Raw genomic sequence first — 27927 nt, 5'->3', positions numbered from 1 at the left:
GGGAATGGTGGTACTAAACAGTTTTGCATTTGGGGCAGCAATTGTGTGAATCACAAAGCAGAGCTCACTGACAGGGCAGTAATGTACAGATACCAGAAGGACTGGTTTTGTACTTTGATGTCATCAAGCATGTTTTTCCAAAGGCATTCCTACTGGTTTAGAATGCAAAAGCTTAAATTGAGAACAACATCATAGTAATCATGGCATTCTGAAGGTACCTGTTTTTTCAGGAGTTCCTCATGAGCAGTTGTATCTAATTGTTCCAGGTGAAGCAACAAAGAGAAAGCGTTCCAAATCTGAGGACATGGACAATGTTCATTCTAAACATCGTCGGTACATGGGAGAAGATTATGAAGCAGAACTCCAAGTAAAAATTACAGCCAGAAAGGATGTTGACCTAAAATTGCAAAAGGTAGAATAGAGGTGCAGAGCAAAGAGCATATACACACACACCTGTCGCTTGTGTTACCATTCTTGAATTAGCACTCCTTCCACACACACTGTGTCCCCACTTTCTCTTTTTTGTGGTTGAACATTGGATGCAATTCAAATGACAAAGGTGCTTAATTAATATAAAGTTCTACACAGCCCTCCTTTTAAGAAGAGACTGAATACTATTTGAAAATTGTGCTGCAGGAGTTACATTTGAAATGTATAAAATATTTAGTGTCATGTGACTCTAGACTGAAAATGTTAGTAAAGAATATATTTCAGTTTATATATGATGCACTTTGTGTGCCTAGCTTTTAAAAAAGGCGCTCTCCAAAGAAGAGTGTAATCAACCTGGCATTTTGCAGATTTTTGTAGAGCTGTTAAGAGCCTGGTTGCACCATTGCTGTATAAGGAAGCTATGGTCTTGAAGAAAACAGAATTGTACTGTTCTTCTATTATTTTGTTAGCTAGCATGTGTTGTAACTTCATTAATTTAGAATGGCAAAAACTGAACCACATTAGTTGCTTATTTATTTTATTTCCTAAGAAAACTCTTCACACTGCAGTAGGTATAGAAGGGAGAAAAACATTCAGTAATTTCTGTCAAGCAAACTTTGTGAAAACCAGTCTTTCCTTCTTATGGTTTTAGTTTCTGCAAGAAAGGCAACACTGCAATTTTTGCTAGGGGAAAATACATCTCTGAAAAAAGGTTTTGTTGAATATCTTAAGTTTCTGTTCTTTGAATGCTACTGTCTCTCTCAAAAGCAGAAAAGTAAGCAGAGCAATTAATTTGTGTAAGCAGTGCACTTTAAAAAAATATTCTGTTGTTAAGGTTCTTCTTATATATTGTAAGATTTTATACCCTTATACTGCAATGAGATGAATTTGTTGAATTAATGGCAAACCATCTGTATTTTCCAAAATTATGTCAAAACTTAGCTGTCCAATCACATGCTTATTGCTGACTGTAGATTTATTTGGTTGACAGGGCACACCAGTTGGCATTGTTCTGTTTATAGGAGGATATTTGTTAAGAGTTGAGAATATTTTTATAGATGGTCCCCAAATTTTGGGATTGCATTGTTATTTTTTTATGTAACAATTTTGCAGATTATCCAGAGACTGTTAGAAGAAAAACTTAACGCTTTACAATGTGCGGTATTCGACAAGACTCTGGCAGACTTGAAAACCCGAATGGAGAAAGTAGAATGCAACAAGAGGCATAAAACTGTGCTTACTGAAATGCAGGTGAGTGTTTGTGCATTCAGCTCCATACTAGAGTCAAATTCAAAATTAACTTCCTCAATATTTAGTAGTAAGATTCCTACAGTTGCCAGTAGGGAGGCCATTTTGACTCTGCAACAGGAGGAGATGTTGGAGGGAGCAGCAAATACTAATGTTCCTTTTGAGCTGTAAAACTATTGTCCTACTTAGAAGGAGGGAAGCAACCAATAAATGATACAGAAACCCCTAAGTGGATCTTCCGTCTGGCAAACTGATTCATTAGCTGTTAGTCGATTGCTTTTCCATTCTTCTGTTCCATTTAGACATTTTTCAAAAAAAATGCCAAGTGTGGAAATACCTAAGGTCTTTATGAAGCTGTAAATTTGCATAAAAATGGGAACATGCAGGAAGGACAGAACTATAGCACTGGACTTTGAACATTCTACATCACACATTGTTTCCCCAGAATGTGAAATGTTGATGTTCTAGCAAGGAAGCAAATAGCTAGTGTTGAATGTGGTATGCTTTCCTGCATCCTTTATAGAAAGTATGTACATAGTGGTGACATGAAAAACATCACAAAATGCAAAGAATTTTGAACTGACAAGACAATTAAAAGCTTATCTCGTAACGAATTTGAACAATAAGGCCATTTTATTTTTTTCATTAAAAGAAACAGAGTTTGCCAGATCATTTCCCACTATGCAGTTCTTTCCTCTTGTTGCCACAGACATTGTATGTTGACTTTTTAAGTGCTTTCTAAGACACTTCCAATATATTTGCTTACCACTATCTTTAGAGTGTCAAATTAATAACATCATATAAGGATTTCATTTCTGTAGTTTTGTGTGAAGATGCAAGATGGATTCAGTTTGTGCAGCTGTGAATAGGAAGGAAAACAGCTGAACTTTTCTGTAAGATACTTTGATTGTGATGCATATGTTTGTCTTTCTGTATAATACAGTTGAAAATAACATAGCTGTACTGTACTTCAAGGAAGACAAATTTTGCTGATATGAAAATAACCTTTGGCTTGAAATCTTAGTTATGTCTTTTAGTTTGTAAAATTTCTTTGATGGTCCTTGGGGATTTATGGTTTTGTTTGTTTTCATCTTCCTCCTGTTTAGACTAAAATTGCAAGATTGACAAAGCGGGTTGGAGCAGCCAAGGAGGACTTGAAGAAGAGACAGGAAGTAAGAGCTAGATTCCTTGGGGTTTGGGGTATTTTTTCTGAAAAAAAAAATACAGCACCTGAACCTTGTGTTGGAAAACGAAGAAAATTTATATGCAGGGAGATGTGACTTTTTTATTCAGTGGCATTGACAAGGCAGGTTTGTCTCTTTTGGTTAAAGATGTCTTGTTATTGCATCTGTTATGTAATTCTGATTTGTACAGAAGCTTCTTTAGCTATTTTTAGTGTGAACACACCTTAAACTGTAATCTAATTTACTTCAGTATGAAGAGTACAGTGTAAATAAAAGTGCATCCTGCTACCTTAAATCTGAGGGGGGGGGAGTGGGAAGAGGAAGGAGGATAGAGAAGGAGGCAGTAGGACCAAGCAGATTTTGGGTAGCTGTAAAATAATGTCAAATTCTCCTTGCAGTGCTGACTACAGAAAAGAAATAGAATGAAAGCATAAGTTTGCAAGCTGACTTAGAGTTGTTTTCTTATGGCTTCTCTCTCTTTCATTCTGTGTAGAATGTGGCAAATGCACCTGTATCTCCAGGGAAAGCAGCACCTGACACTGCAAGTGTCAACAATGCCACTTATCGGTAAGCAGAGCACATCATTGGGAACTGTGGTTTAAAATGTAAATTTAAAATTTACCATAGGACATTTCAGGATAATATCTGTATTCCCTTTTTTTAAATTAAATTGTTCTTCCTTTTCTCCTTCATTGCTCTTCACTTGTAAAATTTGACCTGCTTTTACAGAAGTCGTGAATTGACAGAATTGAACCCATTCTTGGTTAAATTTAGGTGTTATTTAGCATCAGTTTCAGTGTGTTATTTAGCATCAGTTTCTGTGTTTAAAAAATTATAGGTAGTAGTGGAAGTTTAATTTCAAGAACAGGAAAATTCTCATGGTGCAAGGCAAGCTTGGTGCGAGGACTTGAAAATTTATAAATAATTCCATAGTTCTTTTTATTATGGGAACATCCGGAGTTAATTTGCCTGAGACGCAAAAAATGGGTTTAGAAAAGAAAATCTCAAGGATAAGAACAGCTGTAAAATTAGGGATTTTTTTCACCATTGTACTGTTCATAAATATACCTTATGTGGCTTATTGAGAGAAATGCCAACTCAAACTTCATTCCTTAGAAATGCTGGCACAGTGAGGCAAATGCTGGAGTCAAAGAGGAATGTAGGAGAGAGCACACCAGCAACTTTTCAAGCTCCTGTGACTCCAGGTAAGAAACTCCCTATGGACTATAAACACATTTCTTTCAAGTTTTATTGCTTTCCATTTAAGAAGTAACTAACTTAACAAAGCAAAACTGATTTCTCTCCTTTTTTTCTGACATAGAGAACTAAAAATAATGATTTCTTCAGCACATTCCCAGTTTATATTTGTGTAGTGTGCTTACCAGGTGTGGGGAAAATGTATTGATTTGGCCAAGCAGAACTTGTGGTAAATTAGATGCTTCAGGAGAGTGTGTGCTGAGTATGGCAGCAAAACTGGCTGCCAAGAACTGAAGCACATCTCAGGCCCCTTACTGTACTTGATCATAATAAGATGCTGATTATATCCTTCCCTGTACCTAATAACTATAGAAATTGAGTGGGAAACTAAACAGCAATTATAAACCCCATTTCTTAAAGGAATCATGTTAAAAAATGGAATTTCTAGATGAAAATTTTATAGGGAGTATAGACTTAAACTCACCATTAATTTATTCCTTGTAGTCTCAATGTCCTTGGTTGTAAAAATAGTTTAATATTGAATGCTGATTCTTACAGTTCGCATGTACTGGCTTTCAGTAGTGTATTTTGCTCCTGATCTTTAGAATTAATCCTGAAATTTTATTGCATAAAAGTCAGTATGTTCTCTGACACATGAATACTTGGTTTTGGTAGAACCTTCTGGATACAAGGTCCTACCTATACAAGGCAAGTTAGTCATAACTGACATAGTTTTTCTTTTCTTGTGTTTTGTGAAGCACCGGTTGCTCTGCCATTTCTGTAATGGGTGTTTTAAATGCTGTATTTTGTGTTTTCAACAGTTAAATCTTGGCACTTACATAAAGAATTATAACACAGGCTTGAAGTATCTTTTTTCCTGACTTGTTTTTATAAACAGAAATACAGTATTGCTGTATCTTTAACCAGGCCATTGAATATCAGAGTGTACAACAGAGTGTACTCCTCCTATAGGTACTATAGGAGAAAAATAGTACCTATAGCCTTTATTTGCAAAAAGAAGTAATTATACACTACTTTAATCATAGAATTATTTGGGTTGGAAGGGACCTTTAAAGATGATCTAGTCCAACCCTGCCACTGTGGGCCAGGCCATCTTGCACAAGATCAAGTTGCTCCAAGCCCTGTCCAGCCTGATGCTGAACACTTAAAACGATAGGGGATTTGCAGTCACTCTGGATAACCAGTTCCAGTGACTCACTGCCCTCATCAAAAATTGTTTCCATTTGCTGTGTTGCAGTGAATCTTCCCTCTTGATTCAAGTGCTTATTTTTTTTATTTATTTTTTTTTGTGTGTAGTGCCTGCTTCCAGTCTTGCTGCTTCTCCAGCAGTTGTCAGTGGACATCCTAAGCTTCAGACTCCAGTGTCCTCCACCAGCTCTTTGACAACAGCAGTGCTTCCCCCAGCTAACACAGCTACAGTCGTAGGCACTAACCAAGTGCCCACTGGCAGCACTCAGTCCGTGTCTGTCTCGTTGCAGTCTTTGCCTGTAATCCTGCATGTACCTGTGGCAGTGTCGTCCCAGACTCAGCTTCTGCAAGGCCACACGGGGACTTTGGTCTCTAACCAGCAGTCAGGCAACGTTGAATTTATATCTGTACAAAACTCGTCTACGGTTGGTAGTCTTACCAAAACTACAGTGTCTTTGGCATCAACTAACACAACTAAACCAAATAACATCCCACATGTGCCCAGTCCTGGTATTCAAAGGAACTCTGCAGCCAGTGCTGGGTCGATAGGCACAACGTTGGCAGTACAGGCTGTTCCTACTACACATCCTGTTGCCCAGACCACAAGGACTTCTTTGCCCACAGTGGGTACTCCAGGACTTTATAATGCGACCACCAGTCGACCGCCCCTACAGATGAAGATTCCTCTCTCTACATTTAATAGTACAGCTCCTACTGAAGCACCCACTATTGCAGCACCCAAGATTGGTAAGTTATGCTTGAATGTTGACACTGGCAGAGGAAGATAGTAGTCAGAGGGAAACATTAAACTGCACTCTGTGGAAAATTGTTTTACATTTATGCAGAGATGGTTCTTCTAGGTTGCATTTCTATTGAAATTTTCAAGATCAAAATAATCCCTATGACAGATTTGTTTCAGACATTGTTGAAAATAAACTCCCCTTAGAGGGAGTCAGCAGTGTGGCTTTGTAAGCTTTGTTTTATTTGGAATTTCATTTACATAAGTCCTACTGCTGAGTCAGAAACTCCTATTCTGTCATTAAGAATTTGGTATTTATTTTTAATACAGCCTTTCAGAAGAGTATGAACTACCTTTCTAAGCAAAGGCATACTGAAAGGAAAGTATAATTCTAACTTGATTTTAACAACACTTAAAAGTAAACAAAATGGGAGGAAAAACCCAATTGAATAGGAGCTTAATTGCAAGGGAGTACCTTTATGGTTTTTAAATAAAGTCTCTAAACACAATAAATGTTCAAATAATAATTAGATTAATTATTTTAAAATACTTTTTCTCAATCTTTGGTCCTGCCCTGATGGTTGTCTGCACTTCTGGTTTTAATACTTTGAATTTTTTATAAGAGGTCTCCAAGATTTGTTATTGAGTTGAAATTATAGCAAATGCCTTATTGCTATAATAATGATGTTAGAAGGAACTCAAGCAGAACTTGCCATCAGAACTGGTTTCATTTCATTTTCTTGTATCTAAGTTAACCTATGCTAAAATATGTGCTCTGCTGAGTTAGGCATTTATGGTTTATATTGACTCTTAGCTCTAAAGCAAATAGAAGTGATTTAAGACAACATAAAAAGGGCTGTGACTGATGAGGTATAGTAACAAAAGGGAGGACTTAGGTATCCAAAGAATCTCATTTTATGCAGTTTCCATAGACTTACTTCATACCCTAGTAGTTTTCTCACCAGAATTGAAACACTGATTTGGGCCAGCACTGTTGTTGGTAAGCTCTTGTTATAATGAAAAGGAATGAGAACAGAATTCAAACTTACATATTTACATAAAATATTAAAGTAACTTCTTAAATTTCTAGTTTACTGTTTGGCTGAGCTACTAAAGGTACTCAGTTTCTGTGCCACAGTTATAGATTTTGCCGTCTGTTTAACTATCCTTTTTTCAGTCAGGTCTTTTTTCGTATGGAAATATTTAATAATTACTTTTTCAGTTGAACAGCTTATCAATATGCATACAGAGGGAGGAGAGGCTGGGATTATACTTTTAAGGTCAGGCAAGGAAATTGCTCAAAAGGCTTTTAATGTATTGTCAAACTTACAAGGAAAGAAACACATTAATCAAACTTGAATACTTATTTTACATTTAGCCCCAGTTTTCAATTATATGTCACATACTGAATACTTGCCTTCAAACATGGCTAGTGGGTAGCAGTGATTAGTACTGATCAGATACTGCAAATGAACAATTTCTTGACCCCTCAGAAAACCAGACAAGCAGGCCACCAACAGATACTTCGGCAAACAAGCGACCTGCTGAGGGAACAACACAGGTAGGCTGTTGATTGTTTCTATAAAAAAAATTCTAAAGTTACAATCCACAGGAGATTTTTCTTTACTTCTACTGCTTGTAATGGAACAATTTTAGTTTCTTCTGTGCCATCCTTTCTAGTTCTACTCAGTTTGTATTTTTCTTCTTCTGACTCACTGTTACTTGCAGCATGAGCTTCTGATAATTTTTTCAGAAGTTTTCTGATGGGATTTTTGTAGGTAGACAAGTTGGTAAATGGGGAGCAGACTAAAAATTGCCTGCTAAAACAAAGATAGCATACAAAGAAAAGACTGCCCATTCTTTGTCTTTATGGCTTGAATTTATAACTACAAATATTTTATAAATTATTGCAGTGCTCTCATTCCAACACTAATCCAGAAGTTAAAATTGAAATTCTAATGTTTGATTGCTTTATATCATGGGAGGAAAAAAAAAAAAAAAGAAAAGAAACCTTCTTTAGGAATGGCTACTTCATGGTAAAAGATAACTTGCAGTACTTCTGGATTCCTTGTCTAAAACTTGTTGAACTTGCTTTGAAATTTAAAGTTTGAAATTAAGCTATTTAAAATTCTACAGAAGTAATTTTCTTTCTGTCGCTAGATGTTTCACAAAGCACCTCAACTATTTCTGTTAATCAGAAATCATTTTATTAAAGGGAATAAAATTAATTTCTTTTAGACAACATTTCCCAATTCATTAGTGTCACAAGGTACAGTTAACCTAAATTGTATTTCAAAGCAAGAAGAAAGTATACAATGAACATATTAAAAAAAGTATATGGACAATATTCTGGTGTTCTCCTGCTGAAAGTAGTCTGGCAAAGATAGCCAGTATTTTAGAGTATTAACTATGCCTTACTCTTATCTTTCTATTAAGGAATTTAATAAAGAAAGATTGCTTGGAACTTCATTTTTCAAAGATACCTGTGGATTATAGCTATTAAAAACCTATGTCAGTAACTGATATGTAGGAAATCCAGTACCATAATGGATGACAGTAGTACAGTTTTAAGGTTTAATTTTCAGTATAAGATGCATATTTTGGATTTTTTCTTCAGTTAGAGCCTGAAACCTGGAAAAAATTTGGAAAAATAATGGTATTTTAGCAGTGGAAGGTGAACTAGGAGGAGGGAAATAAAAGACATAGGATGTTTTCTGGTTTCCAGTCATCTGTTGTGTAGTATATGTTCTAGGTTTGCTTTTTGTGAAATCAGTGAAAGCATGTGTAATGCCATGGTTAAAGAAAAGAAGGACCTGATGCATTTTCATTGGCTAGCGAGGTATGGAATTGACATGCCATTCATTTGAAAAACCCAGTTAATGCCACCTGCTTTTTGTTACATAAAATCCAAAATACTACGTACTGCTCCACACTTCGCAGCTCTCAGATCAAAAAGTAGTTCGCTGTGTGCCGTATACCTTTGGCATGTTTGATGGTACAACTTTGATCAATTGTTTCAAAAAGCAGTTGAAACAGGAAGAGACTTCATCAGAAAATAAAGAAGCAGTAGAAGCAGCACAGATGAATTTTAACTTCCCTGAGGATGTCCTTTTTGGCTTGGAGGAAGAGGAAGAGGATGCTAAGAGCATCAAAAACACCCACAAGCAGACTGGCTGGGCAGCTAACCTATTAAAACAGTGGCTGGCCAAAAATGGCAAGGATCCTAGCTTTGAATTGGTCCCAGTAAGTGAACTCAATGATATCTTAAGGGAGTTTTATTACACAGTAAGAAATCATGATGGAAATACCTACAGTGTGGCAAGCTACAAGTCAATGCGTGCTGGCTTAAACCGGCATCTCAAAATGCCACCTTATAATCGTCAGATTTGCTTAATGAAGGACAAAGAGTTTGCCAGTGCAAACATGGTGTTTGTGAGTGTGCTGAAGATGCTGCGCATGCAGGGCAAGGATGAGACTCGCCACCATCCTCCTATAGCTGCTGAGGACTTGCGTAAGATTAAACAATCTGGTGTCCTGGGTTTGCACAGTCCCCTGGCACTCGTCAACAAAGTGTGGTTTGATTTGCAGTTGCATTTTGCCAAGCGAGGGAGGGAAATTCTGAGAGATCTGGCTCCAGATGCATTTGTTGTTGAGAAGGACAAGAATGGGCGTCGATATGCTATGTTTAGGTATCCTGGCAGAGGCAAAAATGGAGAAGATCCTCATAAAATGGGTAAAATGTATGATATGCCTGGGGACCCAAACTGTCCTGTTTTTTCCTTGGAACTTTATTTGTCCAAGTTGCCTCCAGAGCCCCCTGCCTTTTACCTGCACCCTCTAAAGTTAACGTCAGAGCAAATGCAAGAGCAGCCTGTCTGGTACAAAAGAGAACCAATGGGTGTGAACTACCTGGGTACCATGATGCCCAGGATAAGTGTGGCAGCCAGGCTCTCTCAGCGGTACACCAACCATTCTCTCCGAACTACCACCATCCAGCTACTCTGTGAAGCAGGACTGGGGCCTAGGGAAATAATGGCAGTGACAGGACATCGCTCTGAGTCTGCTATTAGGCACTACTGGGGATCTGCAGAGGTTCGCTACAGGGCCTGGCCAGATTTAATGGAAAATAATGCCCCCAGTTATCGATACAGCAAGATCCCAAATGAAGTGATAAAAGAATCGCTCTCTGGTGCTTCCACCTCTTCTGTAAAACATGTTGTTCTAGAACAAAACAAAATTGTATTCCCTACAAAATCTGTGGTGCCACCTGGCACTAACTCCGTGGCTTTAGTCCCAGAAGGACGCCCAGCTCTGAATTGCAAAAGCCCGGTCCTGTTGAACCGCAGTTCATCCAAAGCGTTTCTCCCCAAGAGCATGACCAGTGGGAACCTAACTGTTGGTCCCCTTCAAGGCTGTTGTAGCAAACCTCTCTTTATAAAGCGTGTGATAAAACAAGAACCAATGACTTGATGCTTCTGTAACAGAACTGATTTCAGATGAATTGCTAAAATGGAAAAATTACCAGATCTGTTTTTTTTACTTGGATTACTAAGGAAATTTCTTATGGTCTAATTCAGCAAGAACTATCCTGTTTGCACTCAAGATGTGAGCTGTGGAGCAGAAATTTAAACAGAGCAGGGCTTGGAGTTTGTCTGACTTTTGTGGCAGCTGAGACTCTTCCAAGTGGCTGAGCAAAGCTATTTAAAAGACATTAAAGGGAGATACTGATTTCCACTTAGCTGAAGATAGGCTTTCTTTACCAAGAGTGTCGCTTTTATATTTTGTGAAGAGTGTTATTTATCATACCATTTTGTGCCTGCTGGCACTAATGTAGCATCTTACAAATCAAATACCTGATTACTAAAGAGCACCAAGAAAGTAGAAGCTGAATGAAATAGACACAGATGCACTACAAATGTGTACATACGCATGAAAAACACCTGGATTTGTTTAACCACTGTCACCCTCTGTTCAAATTGTTATCAGACGTACCAAAGAATTGTGCCTTTCTTGGTTTTTTTAGCCCTTCTAAATTGATTTTCTCTGTGACCTGCAGACTTGCACTGCAGGTCTTTCCTTTTCCTGTTTAATATTATTGGCTTAAGATTCCAGTCATCCTGTTTTCCAAGGGCACTATTAATACGTATGGTATTAAAATTTTGATCTCTGTGCTTTTGCATGAAATGGGGAAAACATTCTCAAAAGAGCTGAAAACTATTTCTTGCTTAAATGCCAGGTAATTAGTGTTTGTGTTGTCTCTGTGCCTAACTTGTGAGAGGTTGCTTAGGTTTTTTTGGTATTTCCTCTCACCAACCCCCTTCATTATATGTCACATCATCTTTGCACTCTAGTCTTTGTCGGTATATATAATTCACAAGAAATACATCTTGTTCTTCCCCATTGAACCCTGTTCAAATATTTTTTTTGGTTTTAACTCCTTCAGATTAGTAAACTGGTCCTAACATTATCTTTTCCATGGATTTTTACAGGTTAGAAATTCTCAGCATAGGAGATGTGAATAATTTTCATCATAGATTCTGATGAGATATCTTTCTGTAAATAAATACAGAAAATTGGTTATAGAATTACAGATTATGGTTGGTCCACTTTGGAAGAAGAAACAGTGTAGTATTTAAAATTGTTTTCCATTATATTAACAATGAAATATAAATTGCTTTGTCCTTTCCAAATGTCTGTACACACATGCGCTTCACACTCAGTTTATCACACTAAAGACTTCACTTGAAGCGTTGATGTTGCTCAACAATGGACAAAATAAAGAAAAATCCCAGCTGAAATGACCAATTGGCCATGCTAAACTATTAATTCTGTGGAGAACTTCTCTTGCTGGGATAGACTCTCAAATTTTGAATGAGGTTTATCACTCTGTTATAGTATATAGTTGATACAGACACTGCTGTAGTCTGTACAGAGGACTTGATGCCTGAATTTCGGAGTTTTTATCTTGTCTGATAATATTTACCTTTGTGGCCTTGTGTAGATTATTCATACTTAACTGCATCAATTTTCCAAAGTGAAAGACCAAAACAGTGCTCCATTTTACTAATGGATGAGGATAAAGGTTGAAAGGTTCTAGAAGTTCTTTAGTGATCTTAAACTCATCTCTGACTGAGCTGGTTGATCAGATGTAATTGTTAATACAGAAATTACTTCTGCACAGTCCTACTTCCTTAGTAGGAATGTTAATTTATAACATCGATGACTAGAGGAAAGAAAGCATGGATTTCTTTGTCAAACCTAAAGTAAATAAATTAGAGATGGTAGACAAAGTGATCTTTTCAAATGGTAAGAAGAAAAAGTGAAAAAACAAAGGGCAAATAGCTCTCAAAATATAGGAGAGCTGTGCGCAGTAACTTTTTTTCTAGGATATTTTAGGGTAACACAGATTTCCAAATTTAAGGGAAATTGGCATTGAACGTTTATCCTCCAAAAACAAGAAAAGTATGTTGCCAGGAGATGATTCTGTGTTCCCTCCTGCTGCATACTGTGGTCATACTGACCACGTGCCCTGCTCTGGTTCTGACTGCATCTGAGTGAGTGACTTAGTGCAACAGCAAATTGCTGATGGCTTCATTCTTCATCCCAAATCTAGTTGGTGATTAAAACAGGAAAAGGGACTCTCTTGGCCAATCTTGGCATGTCTCTCATTCTTTTTGATTTATCATTTGGCTTCTAACTTGACTTCCATTCTTTTGGCTTATAATTGGGCATTTTTAGATTCTCATTTGTTAAATTTTAATTCTGTTGGCACCAACTGTGCAGTGTCCTCTTACTACCTTCAGTTTGAACCTGATACTTCAAAGCTACTGACTGCAATATTACTACCTTCTGGGTTTTTGTATGGGAGACTTTTTTTTTTTTTTTAATGAGAAAATTTTCCTCCTTTGGCCTGGAAGTATTATTGCTTCATAAGACCTGGGATCATTATTTACTAAGCTTTCTGGTAAACTTTGAATTATTTCTAATTAGTGGAATATCTTTCTAACCTTCCAGAACTGAAAAAATCTTTCTCCTGTTTCCCCTCCCACCTAAAGTGTTAAATGAATCTATCCTACATGTATTTTATTTCTAGAAAAACTGAAGTAAACCAAATGCATATTTTGTAGCTTTTGTAAAGTCAATTTTGGCTGGGAGTACAACAGTATGGAGAGCAGGGAGTCAAGTTCCAAGTCAGTGCTGTTCATGGCAGTACAGGTTATGTTGTGTGAATATAATGAAATTTTGGTTTCTATCAAAATGGACATGAATTTCATACTCCTCAGTTGCAGTATCAGCAGAGAACCTAAAACAGCAGGATAACAGAGTTTTGGGGTTTTTTCCCATTATTTTTCCACTGTAAATGAATCTGGTTAACCAACAGTTTAAGTATAGTATGTTTGTCTAAACTTAGATTTATACTTTGGCTGCAAATTCAATGCTAAATCACCATTCATTTAAAATTCACTTAAAAAATATCCAGGTATAACAAATGTTCTTTGAAAGAAATTTGTCTTCTATGATTCTCAAGTTTTCTAATTAGATCTTCTTATTCTAAAATAAGACTGTTTTCATTTCAGTTGCAAAAACATCCCTAAAAAGCAAAACCAACCAACCAAAAACCCTCCACCAAAAAACACCAAAACTAACCAACCAAACAAAAAACCAAAACAAAACCAACAAAAAAACTCCAAACAAACAAAAACCAAACCAGCACTTAGACAAAGTCAACTAAATGAATACTGTCTGCTGTGTTATTGATTAAATTCCATTTTCTTTCATGGAGATGACCCTGAAAACAGTGGAGAATGACTGGTTCCTCATATAATGCTTCCATAAATTTAGTTTTGCATCTGATTTTCATATTTCAGCTTTGGTACTAGTGTTGTGGGTATAGAACTTGTTTACTTACCCTGTGTTTTCCTGTTAAGTTTGGAAATCTCAGCTGTTAACTTCGAGTACTCAAATTAATTTTTGTTTTTATGAAGTTAGCATGGTATCTTAAAGTACGTAAAATTTTCTTTACTTATGTGCACCTTCTCTGTACCATGTGAAGAGCTCCACTGTGCACAGTGTCAAATACCTTTAGGCATTGGAAGGATGCTTTGAAATTGAATTTCTTCTTGGGTTTGTTGTGAATTTAGTCTAGTACCTCTGGTTATCTTAAACTGAAAAGCTTCTCAGTAGCTGCTGTTTAGGTCAGTATAGTCAAAGTTTTCAGTATGCAGCTTGGACATATGATTTTACTGTATGACTGATTCTTCTTTTCAGCCTTTGTCTGTGCTTCTTGCTCCAGAAGGAGTGTCTGCAGGGATGTGGAAGGGCCATCTTACTACTTGTGTTAGTCTTTCATCTTTGGCTTTTTTCTGTTTATGCAAAATTTAAGGGTTGTTATTCGGTCACAGTCATTTTACCAATGGCCATTCCAGTGCCTCGGGTCCTTGAGCTGCATTTCTGAAGACATGACAAGCACTTTTACTGTATTGGGGCAAATGTTACTGTTACAGAGGCAAAGGCATTTTCAATTATATAGCAAATCTTTAGAATGGTTTGAAAGTATTTTAGTATGAATCCCAGTTATAGATACAGTATTTATATATATTATATATAATATATAAACATAGCTATGGCATACTGAGAGAATTATAAAGCAGTTTTATTACACTGTAACATAAAGTGACAGTGAACAAATCCTAAACAGGGTTTGATGTGTTGAAAATGTCTGGCATAAGTCAATCTTCAAGAATGTTTGCATTATATTTATTAAAACACCACGTCAGGTGAATAGTCTTTTTTTTTTCCTGATCCCTACTTTGTGTGCCCCTTATCCTCTTCAGGAGTAAATCTGTTTTTCAGTATAAATTTCATCTGTGCGTTTCACTTTACAGCTGCTATTAGTTTATTAAATGGAAGTCCACCAGTGTCCTATACATTTCCCATTGTTTCTGACATACCTTGATTTCATTGGTTGAACTACAGTTTAATTTAAGCTATTTTGCTGACTATTGGAAATTCATCTGGTAAAACATTAATAAAGTACATTTATAACTCCTATCTTTTTACTCTGCAATGTAACAAACTTTGTGAGTGTCTCTTGGGAAATAATGTGAGCAAAGTGGATATGTCAGCTTACAATTTATAAGCAGCTATTAATTCTTTGTTGTTGAAGCATTATTGATGGATATGTTTCCTTGCATTTCATGGTTTTGTCACTCAAAATAAACCTATATAGTTATATATGTAAAATGGGCTGCTTGACTTTTGTCTCTGACCCTGGGGTTATGTTTGGGCTGTTTAAAATGCTACTAAGCTCTCATCTGTGAGGTGGACCCTTTGCCTGAGAACTAATTAGAAAGCTAAATTATAAAGTTGTTAGCAGGACGTCGTGTAGCTGAATTGGATGGCTATTTTAAAGAACAAGTGAATCCATTCTCATATGACTTCTAAAGTGATTGTTGTTCCCTGCGACTGTGTCTGTGTTACTTAAACTACCCCCAACTACACAGTAGCAGCTTTTAATGGGTAAATATACTTATATATTGTAGCTCAAATTTGTCATTTGAAGCCAAAAAATTTGGGAGAGATATTAAAGCTATCTCACTGATTATGCCATTACTCCAGGCATGGTTATAGTAGCTTTTAAAAGCAGCAGTAAACTAATCTGAAAAGTGTTATTAATATATTTAGTGTTCAATAAGATAGCCATCCCACATGATACTCTTGGGAAACTGTCAGTGAGTCTTGGGGAAATGAGGTAAATATTTCACCTTCAAAGAGTTAAGAACCAGTAAAGATACATGTGTGTGCATGCATGTATGTTTGTGTTTATTATATACCCTTTTAACTCTCTGATAAAGGAAAAAGAGAATCACAGCTGTAGGAAATCACTTCTAGCATTGTGTCAAACTGTTTATTTGTAATTTCTAATCAGGGCCAGGATTACTAGCATCTAAAACCAGCTGTTCTGACAACCAATCTTTTATTTGTGTTCTTGTTAATAGGGGTAGTCAAGCCAACATCTGCTCTGTGCACCAAAGAAATGAGAGGGTATATAATACTTAGGGGTTACTATAACTGATTATTCATTTTTTCCATGCTTGCATTGTTCTTTTTCTGTAGGAAGTGTTGCACAGTACCAGTTAAGGGTAAGGGGGGAATGGAGCAATCATGTGAATGGAACACATAAGGTGTCTGTTAAAAGTGTTTTTGAGTATTGCACAAATATTCAACCACACACTATCAAAACATGTATTTGCAGCACTGTGAAATTTTGTTTGTGTAAACTTTGATCTTGGTAAACTGCTTCTGTTATTACATTATCATCTTCCTTTTTATCTTGGTACGAGATGACAAATATATTTGGTATCTGGTAGAGCAGATTTTCATGACATCTTTGCAAGGCTGGAATAATTACTTCAATTTTGTGGGAGTTACTGCATTGGAAAAAATAACGGTTGAGGAGTGATAAATCTGACACTGAAACAGTCTGTGGCTGAAATATGCTCAAAAATGTGTAAAAAAAAAAGGTAGTTTTCACAACTGTTTAAACTGTGCTTGAAATCTGTAATTTTGTATACAGATGACTCCAAGTGAATTATTAACCTTATAATTATGCATACAAACACAGTATTGCCACCCTCTCTACATGCATCCTATTCCCAAGACATATTTTTCACATCACTCCCCATAATTTAAGATTGATTTTGCTATTATATAACGCCTTGGTGCGTCATGTATTATTGTGGTGGTGTGATGCTTCATTAGTTGCCTGGTTTACAACATCCAGATTATTTCTAGTTTATTATAGTAGAAACTATTAATAGAATTGTCTGCACTGTGTCAGTGTGCCACACGTAATCTTCAGAATTTTGAACTTTACTACCCTGAAATTATTTTACAATTTTGCAATGTATTTTTTGTTGTTGCACCTTTTCCCCTTAGTTTTTTACTTTTACACGCTGAAATGTTCCTATGAAAAGCAGGTGGCATTACAGTGAATAACCTTGTTATCTCCTTGTGCTGAACTGAACTGTGGCGTTATATAATATCAAAACTTTGAAAATTATGTATATCATACATGAATAGAGAAGTGCATATTCAGAACTTTCTTCAAAATACCAAATTGCAGCTTTTGGTTTTTCATGTGGTACAATATACGTGCATGTTGTTGAACTGGTCCACAGTTTTTAATTATTTCACTAATGTGGCTGCACTAATAGAAAGGTGTTAAGATAGCATCATCTGTTCTTCTGCAGAGATCAGCTGAAGCAGTTTCATGTTGTTGGCTTCCTGTGTTTGGAGATAACTAAAAAGTGATAGCAGACCAGAATGCTTTGACTACACTTTCCTGCTTTACCACTTTCTACCCAAATGCTTGCTGAAATCTAATATTAGGAGCTGAAAGACTTGATCCCTTGTTTCAATTTTTGACACAAATGGAAGTGTTGTTCGTGGATGACTGAAAGTCCAATGCCAGACTCGCCCTTGACTTCATCGGGTCTTCAAGCATTCTGAAGTTGGGCTCTGATTTTGCTCAGAGCAGCATGTCTGAGTCTCCATTCTAAAGTGTAACATGGCAGTCTTCTCCAAAGAATCCCATTCTTTCCTTTTTAAGAAAGAAAAGAGCAGTTGTTTATCTGTAGTCTTTCCTCAGACTTAGTTATCTTGTAAACTGGAGTTTTCACAAGTCCTTGTACTACAGAAAGTTTCCCTGAGAGAATTTCTTGGTAAAATAGTCAGGATACTAAAAAGGGGTGGTATTATTTTCTGGCTTGGTTGAGCACAGGGTTTTCTGAAACCCTGTTTTTATTATTTGTATTTCACAGAGGTGATGCCCTGTGGCTAAATTTGTAGGTCTTAACCATTCTGGTGGTTTCAGTATTCCAGAAATATCTGGGATAAGGTGATAAAGTTGTTCTCTCAGATCATAGAGATGCTTAATTTTACCATGGGAAAGTGTGGACCAGTCCTCTTAACACCCAATTGCCAGTTCTTGGATTTCCTTTTCATTCTCGAATTTGAGATATCTACAAGTATCTGAAAACTGTGTGCACCAACACTAAGGGATGTAGAAATGGATACTCCTGTTTATGAGTGTAGGTAGATGCTGCAAATAGTCAAAATCCTGACCTTTATGATAGGCATGATGAGCAGTCAGTTTTGTGTGGGGATACCCTGCCTATACCATGCTCCTCTAGGTAGGAAGCACAGTGTTCAGCATTTTTGGATTTTTTAAGTTTCCTTAAGATATTTCTGTGCTCCTATATTTAATTTGAGGGAAATGCATGGTTGCTGAAGTAAGGGAATCTAACTGGGGATACAGGATTTCATGGTGTGCTGTGTATCAAGTACAGCATCTGCAGGGAATAGCAGGAATGTGTGTCTTGGAACCAGGACTGGGGGTGTAGCACAGAGCCCTGCTGAAAGGCTGCCCTGCAGACCTGCAGTTTCTAGGGTAGGCTGCAGAAAGAACCTGACTACTGGATAGCTCCTGTTGAGGAGATTGCTGTCCAGGGTCATTTAGTAAAAAAAAAAAAAAACTTTGAATAGTGTGACTGGCCAAGAGAAGTTCTTTCTTCCTGAGAATTGCATGTATGATACCTTGTTGGCAGGATTGGTTTAACTTACTCAAGATTTTTTGCCTTCCAGACACATCAAAATAAAGAAATGCATGCTGTGACACTTTCTGACTTGGAAATTCAAAGAACTTTCTCAATTGGCACAGTCAAGTAGGGCTTCAAAACAGTTAGCTGCCATACAGAGTAATTTTTCTAAGGATATTTATTTTCTTGCAGAGGAAGAATTGAAAGGAAATTACTTCAGACTAATGTATTTTTTAGGGGGAAGAAATTAATAGCTTGATATTAGGGTTTTTTTCTTTATCTAGTTCCTTTTAAATCTCCCTCTCCATTTTTCAATCTGCTTTCTCCTGGCAGAGAGCCGTGGTTGAAAATACACATTGTTGGCTAGGAAGGTCATCCAGTTGGAATGAAATTCCTCTTGACTTTATGCTAATCAATTTATCATTGATTATTATGTGCCTTTTCCTGAAGCTTCAAGTGGTTAAATCGGTTCATAATAATAAAAACATGAAGTTAGAAACTATTTTAAATAGCAACCACTCAACAGAAGAATTCCGTGGTTAATAATTCTGAAATATGTTTCTTTATGTATAGGAAAGATGAGTCCCCATAGAGATCTCCTCTATCACCTGTGAATATAAGTAGTTAGATATTTCTTACTTAAATTTGGTATTGTATTTTATTAGCAGAATTTCATCAGTGGCAGCACCAGAACTTAAGGCAAAAAGAAATCAGGTTGTAATAATGGATAATAAAGAGAATTGTCACATCAGGCACTCCAAACTGGGTGACTGAGAATTCAGGCAGCTTCTGCTTGCATTTAGTAATCATAGGATACCTCTTTCTGCCTCTCCTTGGAGCCTTGCCTGTGTGAGAATTGCCTTTCAGACTTCCTTAAAGGCTTAGTTTTACCCAAATTAAAGGTCATAGAGCAGATAATCTCAATGCTTTGAGATGTTTTGTGCAATTGTCACCGTCCAACTGCACAAAAAAATCTAATATTCCTAGATTATCATGTCAGCATTTGTACAGACCATGTGGGTCTGATAATTTATGCCTTTTTCCATGTTAATGACTTGGAGATTTTTGATAATTGTGGTGCTTCTGTAATTCTTTTTCAAGTCCTAAGGAAACTTGTTGACTCCAATCCATAATTTTTTACCAGTTCAGTCCAACAATAAGTGATAATCTCTTCTACATAACAACAACAAAGACAACAAAAAGAAGAAACCTCAACTAATTTTTGTAGCAAGTTTAAGGAAGTAGAAACTCGTATAATCTTGATGTTTTTCTAGAAAGTATCTTTAAAGCCACAGGAATACAGAAGATCTCCCCCATATTTTTCTCATCACATAAGGGAAAATGTTGGTGGGCTCTCTAGTCTGACCAGCCAAGGGACAGGAGTTGATGTAGAAGTTAAATCTTGTTTGGTGGTCTTCTAGGGATTTTTGTTAAAACATTTTTTGTTGAAACCTGGGGAATAGCTTAAAAGATCCCTTTAAGCTTTCTAAAGGGGAGGTTAAAAATAGGTTCATATGTAGAATAATAAATGCTAAAATTTGTCATAATGAGTGAGAATACAGTATTGAAATTACTGAATACAATTGGAGTTTTCTGATGGCTTTCGATATGTTTTGTAAACCTACAACTTCCAATGTTGCTTTCCCTTTTTCTTAATGTGAAGTCAGTGTCTTTATAAGTACACAGGCAAAGCTGTCTGATAGATAATTATGAGTTTAGATAAGTAATATATAGCCCTGATAACTGCTCTGTCAGGAAGTTACGCCACTACAGAGGAAGGACAGATTACAACCAGATTAACATGTTAGGAGTCATAGTTGAAATCCACTTTATAACAGCAAATTGTTATGCATTTACCTGTAAAACAGCAATATGCTACTATTCAACAGGGGCTTTTACTACTTACAAAGCTGAAAATACTTTAATACTTCAATACTTTTTGCTGCAGTGCAGTCATTTGGTTATTACCCACTTTTCAAGTCCTGGGCTATCTGTCTGAAATTGCCTGCTCTTGCTCATTTCGTCAGGTCCTTTTCTAATAAGTATCAATTCTGAGACCTCTCCTTCTCAATGTTCAATATATGTCCCTTTTCCACCTGTGTTCCCTGGATTTGCTTTTGCAAAACGAAGGAGTTTTGTCTTTCAGAGCGGGAAGTTCACAGGAAGTGAATCAGGAGGTGTCATTGATCTTACACTGGATGAAGACGACAGCTGTTCTCAAGGTAGGAGGAAAATACTTGCTTAGCTGCAGGGATAATTGAGCTACAAGTGTTATTTCATCCTTTGAGTGGCAGAAATTAATAAACTTCTGTTTCTGCTTAGTGTATTTTTTCCTTGGTGTTTCAGTTAGATAGGAGTCTTGTTTAAAAAATTCTGTGTGGTGTTAAATAAAAGGAATTTACTTACAGTCTTAAAAACTTTTACTATTCCTTTACTATAAGCATTAATGCTATCTGTACTTAAATACCTCAGGCTTGGGGAGTAATTTGAGATGCCCAAGTTCTTGATGATCTATCCAAAAGCTCTTCTTAGATTCATTTATTTTTTCTGTTTACGAATTATTATTAAAGGCCTTTTAATTCCACAGGTGATATTTAGGCATTAGAGTATTGCAGCTTCTAATCTTTTGTGTAACTAACACTTCATGTGCAAGAGTTTAAATACCAAATGCAAACTGCTGTTTGCTTTAGGACTGTATGCCAAGAGCACAGTAAATATAGCCGTGCTCTTACGTACTTTGGCAATTTAGATGGACTTCATCTTTTTATATAAATCTTGTGTAAATGTAGGCCAGTCTAATTATAGTTAGCACTGGATTAGTGCTGGATAGTACTTCACAGAAATAATGCATCTCTACGTAATACCATGTATTGTGCTGTCATTTCCATTGGAAAAAAATCGTATTTCTACTACTGGAGGTAAAATTTTAATTCTGTCTGGTCTCTAAATGCATGTTCCTGTGCTACATTCTGAAGTCCAGCCATCAAGAAGTTTGATTCCTCTGGACAGTCTTGATAGTTATTTCTCTAGATTGTGCATTCAGGTTCTACACAGACATTCTTAATAGCTTGATTTGCTTTGCATTTGTATTACACAAATGTAGAAAATAATTTTGGGATGTGGTAGCTATAGAATAGTTATAGAGGGGTTTGGGTTGAAAAGGCTCTTTAAGGTGATCTCATTCCAACACCCCCTTCCGTGGGCTGGGACACCTCCCACTAGACCATGTTGCTCAAAGCCCCATCCAGCCTGGCCTTGAACATTTCCATGTGATGTTATCACCAAAAAGGGAGTGTGTGAGGTATACAAGTATTAGGGAAGCATGATGCAATTCAAATAGCTGACTGTCTGCATCTCTTATCAGTAGAGGATATGTGGTGCACAGTGAATTGAGTCAACTGTGAGTCAGTGAGTCAACTGTGTGTTCTCATTTCAATTTAAGTATTCCCCCAAACTGACACTGGTGGAACCACAGCTGAAATAGGGTGTCCAGTTTTGGCTTCCCCTTCTTCAAGCTCAGAAGAAGTTGTGGTAGCACTGGATGGTGTCAGGATAGTGAGGGCCTGGAGTTCATGACCTGTCAGAAGAGATCAACAGACCAGGGCATGTTTGGCAAAGAGCTAAGCAAGGGACAGTGTAAGAGCAGCCTACAGCTACTTGGAGGATAGTTTAAAAATGACAGAGCACAATTCTCTTCAGCAGTGCCAAATGATGCATTAAGGGGCAGTGACCATGAACTACAAGTTCAGGAAGTTCAAGTTCAACTTGAAGAGGGAAGAAGTCTCTATAGTGCTGCACAGAGGGCTGGTAGAAACTGTCCTCTTGAAAGATTTTGAGATTCAACAGGGCAAAACCACAGATGATTTGAGTAAGTTATTGACAGTCCAGTTTCAACAAGAAATTGGACTACACAGCCACCAGAGGACCTTTTCAGCCAGGATTTTGACTTCATGAGCCAAGTAGCAGAATAGCTGAGGCAATCAAGTTTTTATCACTGTCATCTTCTGAGAGTTAGTTCTCAAAAAGATAAAAGATGGTTGCCTTGGGATTGTGCAATCCTGTGTCAGGTAAGGTTAACCTCCCCAGTCCTGTTTAATATTCTGTAAAAGATACTCAGCAGATAGATTTAAATGGATTTGTGGTATATTTTAAAGTAGCATGTCACAGTATTGTAATATATTTCAGCTAGTATTTTTCTATCTAAAAGCTTCTGAAAATAAAATTTTTCAGAGAGCTTTTTTCTTCCTAATTGCATTTAAGTAGATGTTCACCTCACAATTGCCATAAAAGATCAATACCACAATTGCATATACAGCTGTAAGACTGCTTCTCTAGGTAGGAGTTGTAGCTCCATTGCAGCTTAATTCTTCCTCAGTTTCTTTGTAGGGGCTTGAGCGAATATCATATAAATTTATGCAGTGGGATGAGATTTCTTTCCACTTAGTTGTCAGTTCTTAGAATAGTTCTTAGTCCTTTCCTCTGTTTTGTGTATTGGATAGATTAGGAGTTTTGCTTACACCTCCAGCAGTAAAAATTTCCATTTTATGCTTATTTCCATAAATCATATTTTTCTGTCTCCTCTAGGTCCACTTTTGTTGTGAGTGATGCTGTGTTAATTTAGTATGGGAAATTGTTCCATAATGACTTTTAACCTCAGTCCTGTGCTTGTTATTGTACCCAGTCTTCCTTGCTGTTTTGTTTTTTTACTTAAATAGCCCTTGCCATTTGTTTCCATTTATTTAGTAAAGTCTAGTTAATTATCTGTCATAATTTCCTGTGGGTGGTGCAATGCTGACCTAGTTTCCAGTCACTGGAATGTCAGCAAGGCTCTTCTTGATTTGTCAAGGGTAAATGAACTTGCTCTGTGTGAAATTAAAAACAAAATCAAAATTGGAAAAGCCCTCACATTTATCCAAACTCTAATCTTTCCTTGAACCACATTTACAGCAGTAGGGTGTAAAGGTTTTTGCTTGTTGGACTCTAAGTGCATCTTCTAAGTCATGATGAAGAATGCACTCACATCACTGAAATTATTCAGTGGTAGTTGAGACATCCATCAGACACTGGGAAATCTCCCATAATCACGGACAATAAAAGAAGCTTGAACCAATCACAAGGGCTGTTAGTTAATCACAGCAGGAAGGATCTCACCTTTTGTTTTCAAAATGAGCATCCCTTCACTACTCCTTTTATAGACTTTAAAAAAAAAAAAAGAATAGTATATTTTCATCCAAATGGCTTTAGTAAAGCAGCTTGGCTGTTGAGTCTACAGAAAGACAATATGGGCTGCAACTCACAGTGTGTTTTGAGGTCTTGAATTTGGGATATGGTCTGGGGATGACTGTGCTGGTGCTGGGTTGATGGTTGGAACAGATGATCTTGAAGGTATCTTCCAGCCTTGATGATTGTGTGATTCTGTAGTTGTGTCTCATAGAATCATGCAGCAGTTTGTGAAGGGTATTGCTACGTCAAGCTGTTAGCAGCTAGTGTTAAACACAGCTCGGTGAGACCATTGAAATAGTCTCAAACTGCTAAAAATCCCAACACTTTGAGCTGTGCTGGAATCAACCCTGTTCTTAGTGCTTTGAAATCTAGCTGGTATACTTAATTGAACATTTTAAATGTGGTCCTCACTATATTGTTATATTTTCTCAAGAGTAAAATGAGTATTGATGTGTTTTCATCTTTATATTTTGTGCTCTTTTACTAAATTAGTGGCTGGTACACACACAGTTTTATTAGGAAAGAATTCTTCTGAGGACAGCCTTTAAAAATCTACTCTTTTATCTTGTGTTTTTTTGAGTTCTTCAGGGGTGCCTCCTCTGCCCATTACTGATTTAATGTCCAGATGAAAGCTTCTCAATTCTTCTTTATTCAACTTGTGCAAAGTGTTGATTAGATATACACTTGCACTCTAATGAATATTTTATGTAGTCACAAATAAACTAAAGCAGGAAAAAGTATTGCTGTAGTAAACTAGAGATACAGGCAATATTTGTCACTATCACAAGTCAGTAAGTCAGTAAGAGGAAGGTGTCAATGTGTCAAAAACAAATTTTCTTTTTAAAGTTTTCTATAAATAATAAAGCAATTTCCCATTTTTAAGTAAATATCATGAAAATTCAAAATAGCAGCAAGAGGACTGACTAACAGATCGAATGAAGGAAAGAGTCAGCAAATATAAAGATGTAAACATCAAAGGTAGACAGGACTTATTTAGGGAAGTAAATTTGAGTACTGCAGTGTTTAGGCCTTTTAATAGAAACTTTTAAAGACTTTGCCATGGTATTCCATTGAATTCAGGTATCCAAATTGCTCTGAAATGTGCAGACTTCATGATAATAGAATAAAACATTGTGGAGTGTGTCTGGGCAAGGGACATTGTGGTGATAAAAGTGAGGAGAACTTAATGAGTTTTCTGCAGATTTGTTTGCATAAGCAAAAAGGGTCAGAAACGTCATGCTTGGAATATCCTCACCAGTCTATTAAATGGGAGAGGGAGGAAAGGATTGTAAAACTCTGATGTTTGAAACTGATTCAGAAATGAAAATTTCTGTTTGCTATTGTCTGTATCTTTTTTTTTTTTTTTTTTTTCCAAACAGATGGCAAGAAGCAGAAGCAGAATCAGAGTCAGGCACCAGTGACAGGACTGAGCATACCCACCCAGCCCTTGACTCGACCCCTGCAGCCCTTACCACCTTTGCAGCCAAGCTCTATGCAGCAGCCAGGTGTGCCAACAAGTGGCCCTTCCCAGACCACCCTCCATGTATTACCCACAGGTAACTTCATTTGAAATCATTGTGTGAATGCAGTGTCTGTTTTCTTTCTTGAATTAGACTGCTGTGTGCTCTACATTGTGTTAAGTCTTCTAACACAGATATTTGGAATGTTTGAGTCACTTCATAAATAATCTTTCATCCTAGTCAGTTTCCCATAACCTTTTTTCTTTTAAACTGATAAAGGGGAAAGATAGTACTATTGATTTGGAAAGAATTCAGGGTCAATTTAATTCCGTAGAGAGGAAGAAATCCTGCTAAGGATGGTCATGGAAATTATTAAATATACTATTGTTGGTAAAAGTGAAGGAGAAGAAACCTATACCTTCTTTAAGTAATGGGGGAAAAAACATTGTCAGCATCACTCCTATGTCTGTCCCTGTGCACTTGGCAATTAATTCTTTTGGCAGAGGGAATGGCAAGGCTGACATTGAATTCCTAGCCCTAGTTAAATATTACTTTGTAGTGTGATTTTTTTCCCCTTTCTGAAGAAACGTAGGTCCTCTGTTTTTCTTTTATTATTTTTCTGTATATGATTGCTGGAGATTAGTTGGCATTGGATTATCTTATGACTGCTATGGATTCAATATTCTTCCACTGTCCTTACACACAGGACCTTTACAGGGACTGGAGTAGATACTATATTTATCTTTTCTGTTAGGAAGCTGTATATATATTGACTTTATTATATAAGGCAAAAATACCGCTTAGGCTGTTTTCACTTTTCTTGCAGTATCTAAAACAGAGACAGTTTTTATTTTACATGGCTCAGATGAGTCAGTTTTCCAAAGGAGATGTGTACCCTGGAATAGGCATATGGCTTTGAGTCATGGAATTCAGGCTTGGGGTGTTCTCTGTCATTTTTTCAGCTTCAACAACAGTGAATGTAACTCATCGGCCTGTGGCTCCAGCTGTTCCCAAGCTTCCTATCCCAAGAACCCCTTCTAGCCATCAGGTGGTCTATACCACTATTCCTGCACCACCAGCTCAGAATCCTGTCAGAGGAGCTGTCATGACCAGCCCAGGCTTAAGGCCAGTCACCCCACAGAATGGAGGTAGGGGATGATTCCTTCCATGTGCTTCTTACCATGACTCAGCTTGATATGTTCTGCTTGATGGATGTGGTATTTAGGTTTGTTGTTTGGTCTGTGTAATTCCTTAATGATCTCTGATGTGTGTGCTCAGCACATTTCCTTCCTTTCTCAAGGCCTGAAGAGATGTTGGCAAGTTCCCCTTAACTTGCAAATGTATAACTGATACCTTCTCCTAGCTGTAAACTCATTTTCTGAAATGAGTAATAGATATAAAAAATAAAGAACTTAAATGATAATTTGTTACAAAGTGGTGGATTTTAACGGTCCTTTTTTTGCTCCCCACAATTTCTACACTATGGTTATTGTAACACTTACGCTTAGCATAAATTTCCCTGTTTTATGAGTATGCACCTATTTTTGTGAAGTCCTGGTAGTGATGCTGCTACTGATGTATATTGGTTTATGTTATCATTGCAACACCCATTAGTACCAGTAGCAGATGCTTCTTGAGTAAGATCGCTGCACTTTATCTTTGAAAAACTGACTGTGAGAACCCATCCAGTGTTTTGAAAATTGCAGTTTTGTACTTCTGCCTCAAATGACTAGTATCCCTACCTAGAAGTGTTTGTATTTTATTAAGGCATTTCTGACTATCTTCAGATGGTTGTAATTTCCTGAGACAGAGCTACAGTCATACTAAACCAGGATATTTTACTGGGTTCTCATAAAGGAGAAATAGTCAGCTCAGGTGACTGTTTATCCCACAGGAGTTCGCACAGCTTCATCAGCTTCTTAGAGAGATTGCAATAAGAAAACGATATAAAGCACCTACCCAGCGTTTAGCACTTAAAGCATTAAGATTTAGCACTCTGAGCTCCCTGCCTTGGACTTACAGATTACAGACTTCTGGTATTCACCCCCTATGGATTGTAGCCTGATGAGTGTTTATCAAGAGAAATTGCCATACAATAGCTGTGGTTTCCTGATAATGTGTTGCTCCATGAGCTTGTCTTCTGGAGTATTAGAATGCTTCAGTCTCACACAAGTGCGGAACTAGGGCATCATAGAGATTGCCACAAATCTTTTATTTCTAGACAGAAATGAGGGGACAACCTGGGCAATCCATAACAATGAGCAAAAGCTTTGACTTCACAGAGCATACATGTTCCAACAGTGAATAAAGTGTTAATTAAGAGAATTAAATGTGGTATAAAAAGAATGAAAATGTGGTAGCTTACAAGAGTTTTACAAGGCTATAAAACTGCCTAGTTTATTCCTGCCAGGCTGGTCAGTTTACTGTGGGAATGACTGAAATGGTGATGCCTGTGAGCAGTGTCCATCATGGAGTCTGTTCTTTGAGGGAGAACAAGCTTCTTGGACAGTGCCTTAGCTTTTTTTTTTTTTGCGTTCAGCACCATCCACAGCACAGCCTTCTGAATGGATAACATTGTGCTACAGCAGCATTTCTTTTCATTTCTGAATCCCAAAAGGATGCAATTGTTCTTTTCATAC

General features: G+C 37.0%; 1 protein-coding gene across 1 annotated transcript in view; it reads left to right on the top strand.

The window, feature by feature from the left end:
• The window catches only part of ATF7IP (activating transcription factor 7 interacting protein), a 73252-nt gene that overhangs the window by 42359 nt on the left and 2966 nt on the right, over positions 1 to 27927 (top strand). The window contains exons 4-13 of the mRNA XM_062492274.1: positions 267 to 412; positions 1543 to 1680; positions 2784 to 2849; positions 3355 to 3428; positions 3978 to 4066; positions 5376 to 6014; positions 7500 to 7567; positions 20752 to 20827; positions 25208 to 25384; positions 26251 to 26436. Of these exons, the coding sequence (XP_062348258.1) occupies positions 267 to 412; positions 1543 to 1680; positions 2784 to 2849; positions 3355 to 3428; positions 3978 to 4066; positions 5376 to 6014; positions 7500 to 7567; positions 20752 to 20827; positions 25208 to 25384; positions 26251 to 26436 (1659 nt within the window). The remainder of the gene's footprint in view (positions 1 to 266; positions 413 to 1542; positions 1681 to 2783; positions 2850 to 3354; positions 3429 to 3977; positions 4067 to 5375; positions 6015 to 7499; positions 7568 to 20751; positions 20828 to 25207; positions 25385 to 26250; positions 26437 to 27927) is intronic.

Source organism: Cinclus cinclus, chromosome 4, assembly GCF_963662255.1.
Source record: "Cinclus cinclus chromosome 4, bCinCin1.1, whole genome shotgun sequence".
Taxonomy (NCBI): domain Eukaryota; kingdom Metazoa; phylum Chordata; class Aves; order Passeriformes; family Cinclidae; genus Cinclus; species Cinclus cinclus.
Note: the sequence above shows the minus strand (reverse complement) of the source record. Positions and strands in the feature narration are given on the sequence as shown.